The sequence below is a fragment of the Schistocerca serialis genome, chromosome 5 (assembly GCF_023864345.2).
Source record: "Schistocerca serialis cubense isolate TAMUIC-IGC-003099 chromosome 5, iqSchSeri2.2, whole genome shotgun sequence".
Taxonomy (NCBI): domain Eukaryota; kingdom Metazoa; phylum Arthropoda; class Insecta; order Orthoptera; family Acrididae; genus Schistocerca; species Schistocerca serialis.
The window spans coordinates 252,962,343-252,975,624 of NC_064642.1; the positions used below are offsets into that span (position 1 = coordinate 252,962,343).

The following is a 13,282-nucleotide window of genomic DNA, read 5'->3' on the forward strand; positions in this document are numbered from 1 at the left end:
GTTGGCATTTTGCACCGTAGGCCGGTATTGGATTTGATAATTATAACAGGAGAAGAAGAGAGGACTGCTTGTCCAGCACAGAAGCTAAAGGATTATAAAGAGCAAACAACGGCTTGTGATCTGTGATTAAATGGAACTTAGAACCATAAGAGAAGATGTGAAATTTCTTAAGGGCGAAATAATCATTAAAGCCTCCACTTCATCACAGAGAATATCGCTGCTGAGTGGAAAGCTTGCATTTGGTCACAAACTGGGGGCCAGAAAAAAGGCAAATTTTTAAACAAAGTGCGTACAGTAAAAACTTATGGTAGTTCACAACTTTACCTAGAAATGCAGGCAGTTCCTTAATAGAGGTCAGCCGCAATAAAGGTGCAACTACATCAACACGGTGATGCAGTGGCTTGACCCCTGTATGAGAATTCTCAAACCTAGGTACTCAGTTCATGGATGAAAAAATTGAGATTTGGCAAGATTGCACTTGAGACCCGCAGACTGCAAAACAGAAAACAACAATCAGAGATTTCTAAGGTGGTCTTTGGTGGAAGAATCTGAAACATTGATATCATCGAGATAATTAATGCAGCTGGGCAAAAAAAAAAAAAAAAAAAAAAAAAAATTAAACACATGGACTAGTGACACCAAAAGTAAGTGTTGATATTGGTATAGGCTGAAACATGTATTAACAACAAGAAGGCCTCTAGTGGCATCATCCAAGGGGAGCTGGAGGTACACTTTCCACAAATCAATCTTGGAAACGTAGTGGCCACCTGATAATTTTGGGAGCAACTTGTCAGGTCATGACAAAGGATATATATCTATAAAGGAATGTACATTAATCATAACACTGAAATCGGCGCAGAGGCGAAGCTTACCCGTCGGCTTCTTAATGATGACCAGTGGCATAGCCCATTCACTGGAAGAAATAGGCCGAATGACATCGAACATCATCAAACTAGTAGCACAACTGAGCCCCAAGGAAAACAGTCATGAAAACTCAGGCCACAGGGCTCCCGTTGCTGATATAGAATTTGATCAGACACTAAATTTACCTCATGGCAACTGAGAAACTGTAAGCAGTAAATGTATCTAACCTGAAAAGGTCTGTGGTATGGGAATGATCCACAACAAGGAAGGTGAGAGGGCAAACAACAGATTTGTATGATACAGGAGCAGAGAACTTATCTAGGATCAGAATCTGCAGTTTATTGTAACTAACCAACTTAAATAAAATCTATGTGAGGGGAGAGGACCGCAAGTCCAGGTATGTTCTTGTGTTTACTAAAACCACTGCAGCTCACAAGGCCACTTCCAATTTTAAGCGGTTTATTAAACACAAGTGTGTCAAGAAATATTTTGTTCAGGGAGACAGTCATTGCAGAAATAAAGTTGATGTCCATTGGTACTACAGTGTCCGCCACATTTGGAGAAGAGTTACATACTGATGCCATGTGGCCTTAATTTCGACACTTGTGGCAAACAGCCGAAAGCTAGGGGCATGCAACATGCTCGCTGGATGAAGCAGTATGGGCGAGGACGCAAGGGGGGGGGGGGGGGGGGGGGGGGGGGGGGGGATATCGTCTGTTGTTGCTGTGGCCATAACCAATGCTCCCCATGCAATGTTAAGTTGAAGGTTGTACTGCTGCAACAGCTTCCCAATCATCCTCAACACTTGCAGCGAGCCTAACAGGGTTGACTGAGCAACTTCCAATACCTCTCCCCATCGCATTCGGGAGGACGACGGTTCAATCCCGTCTCCAGCCATCCTGATTTAGGTTTTCCGTGATTTCCCTAAATCGTTTCAGGCAAATGCCGGGATGGTTCCTTTGAAAGGGCACGGCCGATTTCCTTCCCCATCCTTCCCTAACCCGAGCTTGCGCTCCGTCTCTAATGACCTCGTTGTCGACGGGACGTTAAACAACACTAACCTAACCTAACCTCTCCCCATGCAGCAAGCTAACTGCCTGCTGCCCACGACACTTCAAAGGACTGTGCTACATTAAGCACATCCTTAAGTGCTAGATTCTTGGATTGAAGTGCTTTTTTGTGACTTTCCCATCCGAAGCTAGATGAATAATAGCATCACGCACCATGTGATCAGTGTAGGATTTGTGATGGGTACTAGTGACAGCTTAACCCGTGTAATTCAGCAGCCCAGGCTTTGTAAGATTGGTATGGGCATTTCTGACAGCAATAAAATGCTACGTGCATTGTATTGACGTGCGTTCAGTCACAGTAACAGGTACAGAGAAGCTTGTACATTTCATCAAATGATAAGCTGTCCAGTTCTTGTAAAGGTGCAAGTCTGCACAACAACCGATACATTTGTTGCAAAAGCTACAAGTGAAAGAAAGCCCTACACAACTTTGCACTGTCCTGGAACTTCTGGCATAACCAAGTCTTGCAGGAGTCCCAATCTTCCGCCGATTCATCGTATGCCAGAGAGGGTGATGGTCACACCATTGGGAATATAACCTACCACGAACATGCAAATACCACTCGATTGAGGGCTGTGGCAAGAGCCTGCTGTTGTTTTGTGAAAGCTTGCTGCTTGGCAATGATATGTTGGAGTGTTTCTTGCATTGAGATGTTTGTCAGGTGACTTAGGATTGACACTAACAAGTGGAGAAAACATAACCCTCACTCAATGCAAAGTTTGTTACAGCAAGAACAAACACAATTAATGGAACTTGGTACTTTATACAGCAACACATAAGATGAAGATTTGCAACGTTAGACAAGATAAACGAAAATTCGCAGACGGCACTTCGTGCGATCCAGCAAGAGGCATACCGAGACTGTTTCCAAAAGTGGAAACTGTGTTGGGAGATGATTATCACTTGTGAAAGATACTATTTTCGAAGTAGACAATGCATGAAAGGTAAGCATAGAAAAATTTTGTGGACCAAGTTCTACTATTGTCTGAACAGAGACCTCATATACGTTTTTAATCCCTTGGACAATCATGATATGCAGAGTTAAATATCCAGTGGTAAGTGATGGGATCTTAGTACACTTGGTGCCGGGGCACAAGTCCACCCACATTACTGGGCTGGGGAGACACCATGCGGGAGTCCAAGATATGGTTATTTGCATATAAGCAGGTCGAGAGTAAGGGGAAGAGGGCAGGGGAGGTGGGGGGAGGGTGGAGAGTGGGGGCAGGAGTCCTCTACACAGGTTCTGAAACTGGACCTCAGCTAGTCCACCTGTTCAGAGGCTGCTCATCAGCAGCCAGATTCTGTCATTTTGGAACAGCATTGGACAACAAGGTCGTTCAGGCTGCTGGTTGGTAGTGACCACATAGTTCATCAGGTGGAGCTGGCATCATTCTCTAAAAGATGTGATGCCTCTTTTGCAAAGGAGGCTATTGACTGGGCTTGTACTGAAAGCTCCAGCTCCTAATCTTACAAGGTCCAATAAGACTATTGCAGATGGTGTTGTTGAGCGATGAGCAACACATACATAGTTTACATGAGACAAAAATTACCATTTTATAAAACCTTAATAAAACCTCTCAATCTGTTCCCCAAGAGGTTTTTGCGAAGAAACACAGAGTGTTTAGTTTCCTCATACAGTTATTCCTGAGTTGTCGTACAGATGGTGTCCACGTTAGTTTACTATCAAATAATAATGTTAACAAGTAGAATTGATCAACTACTTCTAGAAGCTGGTCTCCTAAGTAAACCTGCGGCCAGGAACTTAGACTGAAGTTTGCAAAAATGCACTACACAAGATTTCTTTGGGGAAAAACAGTAGCTTGCTTTTGAGCCCAATCTTGTGCCTTTAGCGTAGCATTCTGAAAGTGCCATTAAACAGCATGGACTAATGTCACGCTGTAATACATACAGAAGTCACGTACACATAATGCCAATGAGACTCACAGACGCCACAGTAGTCATGATATCATTGACTGCAATAGCAAAGAAGTTTGCATGTACCACTGACTTCTGTGGGACTCCATTCTCATGCATTTATCTAAAGGTCAGGCTAACTCAAACACAGAACAGTCTGTGTCATAAAAGGTTTCACATAAAAATGGGAATGCAGACAAAATGTGATAGCACCACATGGTGTTACATACTTTTTTTAAATCCAACAATATGGTAATCAATTGTCATTAGTGTGCCAGGATGCCTCTGATTGCAGACTCTAGTCTCAGCAGGTGGTCAGTGGTAAACTGAGATTCTTGGAAGCTGCACATGAACTGAGACAGGAGTCATTTTGAATTTAAATACCAACATTGTCACCTATTAATCATTCTTTCCAATAATTTACATAAATTAACTGTTAGACAAGTTGGTCTGTTATTATCTGTGTTGTTGGCCCTTTCCCCCAGTTTCAGGATGGGTACTACAATGCTCACCCTAATCCTGGTGGGGAAACTCCCTCTTGCATATTCGATTCAAAATCTCCATGAAACCATTTTTTTGTTCAGTTTTGAAGAACCTGGTTGTGTATTTGTTGATATCTGGGGCTATATCTCGATATGAAGCTAATTGGCTATTGAGTCCCCATTCATTAAAAGGACCAATGTTAAGTTTCTAGATGTTGCAGGTGAAAGGATAAGGTTTTGTGTTCCACTAGATGTGGTAATTTGTAAAGGTATAGTAGCAATTACGGGATGCAGATTTTTCTGTGTAAAGTGTGTGGCAAAAAGTTCATCAATACTCAGGCAGTTGCTAATAATGTCAATTTTATGAGAAATGCTAGAAATTTCTGTGGGTAGTAGCTGCCCACAAATACAGCAAAGTTCAGCCGATATCTGGATGGAACACGTGTCCTCGTAAAGCAGATGTGCTGTTTCCAAGACTTTTTAATTACAAACCTTTCCTTCGCTCTGAGTAATTTAAATGTAATTAACTTTGTCACAGAGGGACGGCATTTATAGTGCTGTAGCACTCTTCACTGTTCTCCAGTTGCCTCAGCTATTTCATCGCACAATCGGCACAAAGATTTCCTATGGTGGTCCTGTGAAAAAAGGTAATGTTGCTTCCGTGGCAGTTAAAATCACAGAAGCAGCATTCTGCACCAACTCACTATTTTCTTTCTCCTGGTAGATTTGAATCTGCACTTTGGAGACATAGGCTGTACTGTTAGCTATTCTAAGAGACCAGTGTTGCAAAAATTTGTCAGTGCTTCAATACAGTAGGGATAGCATGATCAAGAGATGTCACTATTACACAGGTCTCCATGGACATTCCACAACATTACGGTGGTAAGGCTTGGGGTGAATATTGAAAGACAGAGTAGGTAACAAAGGCAGCACTAAAATGCATTGGTATGCCTATGTTTAATAAGCAAAGTTCCAATTCCAAGAGAAGTCTTCCCAATAGTTATCCCCCACCGGTCTTAGCATCACTGGCCCACACAGGATTATGAGCATTAAAGGTGTTCATTAATGTAAAGTGACGGTGTAGTTGTGCTACAAGGGTAGGTATCTCTTGATAAGAGTCACAGATAGGCACAACAAATAGACTGTCAGAAAGTGAGCTTTCAGCCAACAAGACCTTCATCAGAAACAGACAACATACACACACATACACAACTCACACACAAATGACCACAGTCTCTGGCTGCTGAGGCCAGACCAGACTGGCCTCAGCAGCCAGAGACTGCGCAGTCACGTGTGTGTGTGTGTGTGTGTGTGTGTGGGGGGGGGGGGGGGGGGGGGGGGGTGTTTGGCGGGTGGGTGGGTGTGCTGTCTGTTTCTGACGAAGGCCTTGTTGGTCTAAGGCTTACTTTTTGACAGTCTTTTTGTTGTGCCAATCTGTGATGCAGCATCTTCACTATATGGTGAGTAACTACCCTTTTCATATTATTTTGTATTTCTGTTTCTCTGATATGATGTTCCATATCCTTGTGGATCTCCTCACTACAGGGCTACAGAACAAACAGTATATTGTAACTAATCTAACACTCCACAGAATATTTATTCAATGTTGAAGCCTGTAGGAACAGATTCTTTATGATTACATACACAAAATAGTCTAACTAATATGGCTGATGGTTGTCAGAGAGAGAGAGAGAGAGGGGGGGGGGGGGGGTAGGTAATAAGTGTCAACGTACCTTATTTCCAACTGGAAAGACACAGTCGGCATGATCTGTCAATTGTTGTGTGGCTAGAGCAGCATTATAAGGAGCTGTTATAACATCATCATTGCCAGCAGGATAAACACATGTCACCAACCTGGAATGTTGTATGAGAAGCATGCCTGTAAAGTAGTTTGTAGTTCAATATAATTTTAAATCTAAAGCAAATTCGATGACAGGACAGAGAAAGAATTGCAGACATAACTGAAACCCCAACTTAAAATACAAAAAGATTCTAAACCATATTCCATGAAAGAAAACTTTGTTCCTTACTATTAAGCAGAAGTGGAAGGCTATAGGCAAGAGCAGCACCAACACAAAAAATTATCTATCTCCAGTTTTCAAAATTAATATTGTCTTCATCATGAGCTGAAGGAAAAATGAGAAGAAAGAAAATTTTTAAAATATGAAAAAGAAAAAAATATCCTTTAGAAGAATGTCCAGAGAGACATACAGTGTCCTTCGAAGGAAAGAAATAATGACAAAATACACAATTTGAGATGTTCAGAAGCAAAATGTAGAGAGTGCACCAGAACCTTCCCACCCCCCCCCCCCCCCCCCTCCTTCTCCCTTACTTCCTTCGTATGGCAGATATTCAAAATTCCTTTTTGTCATAATTTATGTTTACCTAGTGAGTGTATTTATGACAGTCCTTGAAATATCCAGCTTTTCTTTTATAAATTATAAAGAAAAATAATTTGGATTTGCCGAGCTTTGCATTTGGATCTCCACAGTTTTGCTTATGTAGAGATGACTGTGCATATATTATCATAACATAACAGTAAAAAGACACTTTACTACAAGTACAATGGAGAAAAGAAAAATATTTCATGACAACCAACTGTGATTATGGCGTATATGACATTAACCAAAAATTTGAAAGGAATTAAGCTGTCACAATCTTACAAGTCTAATCCTGTCCAGTCTAAATTACACTGGAACTCACTATCCTTTGGGTGAATTTTAAAGTCAAAGTCCTTCTCACCACAGATTATACTCATGTACAAAGTATGATTTTCATTTTCTTCCCAATTCTGCCTGAAAATAACTTTTGGGCAGCAAATCAACGTCCCTCACTTTTGCTTTCTCTAATGCTCTTCCAATTCAGATGGCATTTGGTCCCATGGACAAATTATTAATTGACTTATGTGAGTTTAGTAGACTGCTAAAAATGCAAATGGTCACAAAAGCTTCAGTGATTTTTAGTAAATGCAAGAACATGCATTGATTTGGGCTCTCCTCCCCTCACACAGGTTCCACAGAAGTTGGTTAGCTACAATAAACAGCAGATTCCAATCCTAGGTCAGTTTTCCACTCCTATATCTAACAGATCTGTTGTTTGCCCTCCCACCTGCCTTGTTGTGGGCCATTCTCATACTGCAGACTTGTTCAGGTTAGATGTGTTTATAGCTTTCCGTTTCTCCATTGCCAATTCGGTAAATTTAGTGTCAGATCAAATTCTGGATCAGCAACAGGAGTACCTCTGGTCTGAGTTTTCATCACTGCTTCCCCCTGGACTCAGCTGTGCTACCAGTTTTCAGGCCCACTTACCATGAGAGAGTCCACCTGCCCTCATTTTTTTCGGGCATGGCAGATGCCTGTTGCATTGCGCAACTCAGTCAAGGCTGAGTTAGAAGGTCTGACATTGTTCAATGTCATTCGGCCTATTTCTTATAGTGAATGAGCTTCGCCACTACATCGTTAAGAAGTCCACGGGTAAGCTTCACCTCTGCACCGACTTCAGTGTCATGATTAATGCACATTCCTTGATTGATACATACCCTTTGCCACAACCTGACAAGTTTCTCCCTAAATTATCACACAGCCACTACTTTTCCAAGATTTATTTGTAGAAAATGTACTTCCAGCTCCCCTTGGATGAGGCCACTAGGTGCCTTCTTGTTGTCATTACATGTTTCGGCCTATACCAATATCAACACTTACCTTTGGTGTCACTAGCGCACCCGCAATTTTTCAATTTTTTTTGTTTTAAGAATTGGTGATGGCCTCTGTGCCCAGCTGCATTAATTATCTCGATGATATCAATGTTTTGGGTTCTTCCACCAAAGACCACCTTAGAAATCTCTGATTGTTGTTTTCTGTTTTGCAGTCTGCAGGTCTCAGGTGCAATCTTGCCAAATCTCAATTTTTTCACCCATCAACTGCATACCTAGGTTTGATGTTTCTTGCACAGGGGCCAGGCCATTGCATCACCATGCTGATGCAGTTGCAGCTTTGCTGTGGCCAACCTCTATTAAGGGACTGCATACATTTTTAGGTAAAGTTGCGAACTACCTTAAGTTTTCACCGGGTGCATCCACTGTTGCTCAGTCTCTGCATGCACTTTATTTAAAAATTTGCCTCTTTTCTGGTCCCCAGGTTGTGACCAATTATAAGCTTTCCTTAAATCAAAGATTCTATCTGTCCCGTTCTCTGACCACTTTTCAGTCAGGTCAGCATCTCGTGTTGGCTACAAATGCCTCTCAGCATGGTCTTGGCATGGGTTAGCACACACATATGCAGACGGGTCTCAACGAGCCACTGCTTACGATTCCAAGACTAACTCCCACTCAGCAACGATGTTGTCAAACTGGAAAGGCATTAACAAGTGTGGTCATCCTCAAGTCTCCTTGTATGGCTCTAATTTCCATTTAATCATGGATTACAAACTGTTGGTTGCTGTTTTTAATCCTTTGGCTTTCGTGCCAGACAAGGCAGCGCATCATTTGCAGCAGTGGGCTCTCTTCCTCTCCAGTTATCATTACCAGATCCATTACTGGCCAACTGCGCAACACGCCAATGCCAATGTCTTATGTAGCCTACCGACTAGGCCAGACTTGGCGTTCGATCAGGACGCATTGTTTTGTTTCTATTTAGACACTGAGAACCAGAATGCAGTTGATGGTTTTCCATCACTATTGCCCTGATAGTATTGACCATTGCCGCCAATCCTAGTTGCGTCTTCTCTTTTGCGCAGCACAGTTGACCGAAAAATCATGTGGGGTGTACCTCAGATCCCTTACATAATTACTTCTCCCTCCAGCCCACCCTTTCTGTGTTTGATGAAATTCTTTTGTTAGCTATGGAGGACACTGCTCCCCGGATTGTGATTTCCGCTTCCTCATGCTGTAATGTACTGTGACTTCTGCATGTCAGTCACAGGGGGCCCTCTCACCCCAAACCGATGGCCCGCCAGCATGTTTGTGATAAGAGCCTGGCGTAACTCCTACATGGACGCCAACCAGAAACCCTTCTCCACCTCCATCAGCTCCTGTGTCCACTGGCGTCACTGGCTCCGTGACAGTTATGGCCAATTGCGCCTGTCTAGGCTTGTAATTTCAGCCCCTGGCTGAACTGGGTTCCTGCCATCATCAAGTGTCGCTAGAACTGGCACTGGCACTGTCCGCACTCCTGACAGGGAGACATTGCATCACTTCGACCAGCTGCAGCCGCACACAGTGGGGGTCTGTTCCAGAGGGCACATTGCTTCACCCGCCCCCAACAATACCCGTTCCTGTGTTGCAGATGGTCCAATCCACACCGCAGCATGGCCATCGGATGGTAGAGCGCTGTCTTGGGCCCCTGCTCCTGGCTGCAGTCACCAGCGCAGCCCCCAAAGCACCTGGTGCCGCAGCCACCGCCACCTCCATTGCTGGGTCCTTTGCAGCCATCATCTCTGACTGGCCTGTGATGCGCTGACTGCTGACCTTGACGGGAACGTGTTATAGAAACACCATCCCCGGTCCTGCTCTACGGCCTGTCACGAAAGGGGGGACAGTGTGCCTAACTGCCCCCTCATCACTCCCACCACTACTTGCTGGTCTCTGTCCCCCTCCCCCCCCCCCCCACACACACCACACGCTCTGTTTTTATGTATGTATGTGTTTTTTCCCATTCCCAAGAAGAGAGGAGTGGTGTACCTTCATTCATTATGCACGCCATTTCAGAGATCGTGCATCCATACCGTTCACAGGCCCACTTATAGAGGCCACCTGGATGGGTCTCCTGGCATGCTCTAGTGAGCCACCAAGTAAACAGTATTATTTAAGCAATCAAAAACAAGTGCTCATCTATTCCTTATACTGTATTACTGTTGTCCATTCAATACGTTCAGTGCTACGCACAACCTGTAGCTTACATGTTGCTCTAAAAAGTACTATGGTCCATAAATTGTGTTTATTCTTGCTATAACAAGAACCTTTTCTATTCAACCAAAAATTCTGGTTACAGTAATGGCCACCATCATTCTGTCTGCCAACTGGTATCAATCACTTGTGGTGGAACAGAGGAAGGCTCTGCGAATGGCCAACTACGAATCCACACAAGACATGGCCAGCTCCCATCTGGTACTCACTGCCAGGCAGGCAGAGCAGGGGCTACCAACATAGACGGCAGCATAGACAACTGAGAACCAGAAGAATGCAGACAAAGCCAACTCCCATCTGGCACTCCTTGCTGAGCAGTCCGTGCTTCAACTTCCACCCGTCACCATGGAGATTACAAAGGACTATTAAGGATTTCTGCAGCACTTCAGACAATGGACGACTGCTGTCTTTACTGTGAGGGTTACAGGAGTCAACAATGTGAGAGTCCAACTTTCAAATGTCGGAGACCTCTAGAGGATCACAAGCAAGACAGCACAGCTCTCTCTTCCTTTCTACACCTAAGCTGTGGTCCCAGACAATTTCATCAAGGTGGTCTTCAAGAGTTTTCCAAATTGTACAGTTCATGACTTCCGAAATTATCCCCTGGAGGGCAATGGATTTGGAGTGCGCAGCACAATGACATGCATCAAATCCACCCAGGTGCAGAGAGTATCATCTTCATTCCTCATGATTGCCAAGAACAATCCCGAAAACAAGCAGCTCACTTCAGAGAGTGCCCAACACTCAGGTTACCATCAGAAGTCTACATAATAAGAAAGGCTCACCCCAGAACTTCCTCCGTCAAGGGGTGGGATAGGTGGCACGCTACTGTACCTTTCCTGAGGCATGCATACACGTATTCCACCATTAATATCCGTAACTATGGAGGAAATGACAAAGCATTCTGCACATTTTACACAACAAAAAGCAAGATAAATGTTCTACATGCACTCACAAGCAAGCCAAATCAAGAAAAACAGATAGGTAACAGGCAGCTTGCTACTGTTTTTTGTTTTACAGTAGCGTGAAGTCTGAAGAACTTGACGAAACTGCCACACACGGACCCACAATTAACGTTTACAAAGTAATACCTTGGGAAAGCAGCATTATTTAGGCAAAATATATAACTTGTACAAAGTGATTTTCGCATCTTCAAAGCTTCTTAGACAATGGCGCTTGCTAAGGATACACTAAGTTCTGTTACTTTGTCAAGCAATGGATTCACTTAGTTTCGCTTTGCAACCACAAGTGGATTCAAGTTTTGCACCTGTAGCCTACTTTGCAGGTTTGTTTTATGGCAGACACAAACTGCTTTGCTTGTGTTTTAAGGACCTAATCAATAGATGATGGCACAGAGAACAAAATGGTGGCAGTAATTCATTTTCAAGAAAAAGTGTATTTACTACAGATTGCTTCTGGACACCTCATTTATCAGCCTTTGCCTTACACCACTTTTCATACATAATACGTCAGTTCTAGTTTCAGTAAAGGCAAGGACATTATTTTGTTATACCATAACGTAGACCAGTTTCACTCATACAGCAAATAACAGACTACCTGAAAGGCAGTGGTTCACATTTCAGTTCCGTTCTAACACATAATTGTAATCTGTCCTGACATATTTACCCAACACACTGTGAACAATAAAGTGGAGAATCTCATTCTGGTACCAACAACAAGAACATGTCTAAGCTCATGTAAACCAGATCCTTTCCCCAATGGGCACTATCACCAGGGTATCCATGCAGTAAAAAAGAAAGGTGGAGGGAAGGTTAAGGTGTAATATACCATCAGCATCAATGTCATTATAAATGGCACAGTAACTCATTTCATCAAAGAAGGAGTAAGAAATTAGACATGGGTTTCTTGGAGGAACAAGATTGGCATTTGCAGACAGTAATTTAGAAAAATCATGAAAAATCTAAATCACACTTAATATTTGTGAATCTGAACCTCACTAGTTTGAGATTCAACTCCAGCTACTTAACCACCGTGTCATCCTATTTCATAAAAATTTTTACGTAAATTCGTAAATCTACTACATCATTGTATGGCTTCAGCTGTGCATTAGCACACGATTCATTCACTGACCTATTTTAGAACAGATCTAAATACGGCAATCAACATCAGTTCTCTCTTGACAAAATACTCTCTTAGCATAAGCAATATTGTTTCTTCATATTTCCATACTGATTCCAACAATGTGTAGTACATAATTTAGGCAGCTCAGTATAGCAGCTACTTTTTGGTCAACGTTCTGTTTCAACATCTTATTCAAGTTCAAGATATTTTCTGTCTTGTAAAAATTGATTAGTAGTAGTTCCAGATGTGCACAATAAAAAGATTGTCACAAATAAATAAAGCTCTCGACCATTAAGGCCTTCGTCAAAACACACACACACACACACACACACACACACACCATTTTTACCTGTGATCCATGCACAACCTTTACCTAGCCGAAAATGGACAATACGGACATAAATTTAAAACCTTATGATATTTTAATGGCGATGGCACTGTAGTAATCTTTTTGAGTGCTAATCACAACAAGAAAATGATACTCTAGATTTATTTAGGCTCCTTAAATCCTTCCAGCAGGCAGATTCTGCCACCTAGCAGATGGAAACTGCATGCTGGACCAAGACTCAAGACTAGAAACCTTGCCTTCCACAAGCAATTTTCTTATCCAATGAACTATCCATGTGTAAATTGTGACCCATCCTCACAACTTCACTTTTTCCAACATCTCTCTCCTACGTTCAAACCTTTACATAAGCTCTCCTGCATATATTGTTGTACCGACACTGCTTGAATGAATCTTTCATTCCAGAAACAATCCCCCACCTTGTGACTAGACCATCTTTCCACAATATCCTTTCTTCTAGCAGCGCTCATCCAGCGGTGTCTGCAGGAGGGCTTGAGATGTGGCAGTGTGTATTAGCTCCACTTGCTACAATTTCACTGTTCTTCTTCTTCTTCTTCTTCTTCTTCTACTTCTTCTCCTCCTCCTCCTCTTCCTCTATCTCTATCTATCTATCTACACATAA

At 42.7% G+C, this 13,282-nt stretch overlaps 1 protein-coding gene across 4 annotated transcripts in view; it reads right to left on the bottom strand.

The window, feature by feature from the left end:
• The window catches only part of LOC126481449 (tubulin epsilon chain-like), a 161,061-nt gene that overhangs the window by 63,359 nt on the left and 84,420 nt on the right, over positions 1-13,282 (bottom strand). For all 4 annotated transcript variants that reach the window (XM_050105220.1, XM_050105218.1, XM_050105216.1 and 1 more), the window contains exon 5: positions 6,064-6,184. In XM_050105220.1, the coding sequence (XP_049961177.1) occupies positions 6,064-6,184 (121 nt within the window). The remainder of the gene's footprint in view (positions 1-6,063; positions 6,185-13,282) is intronic.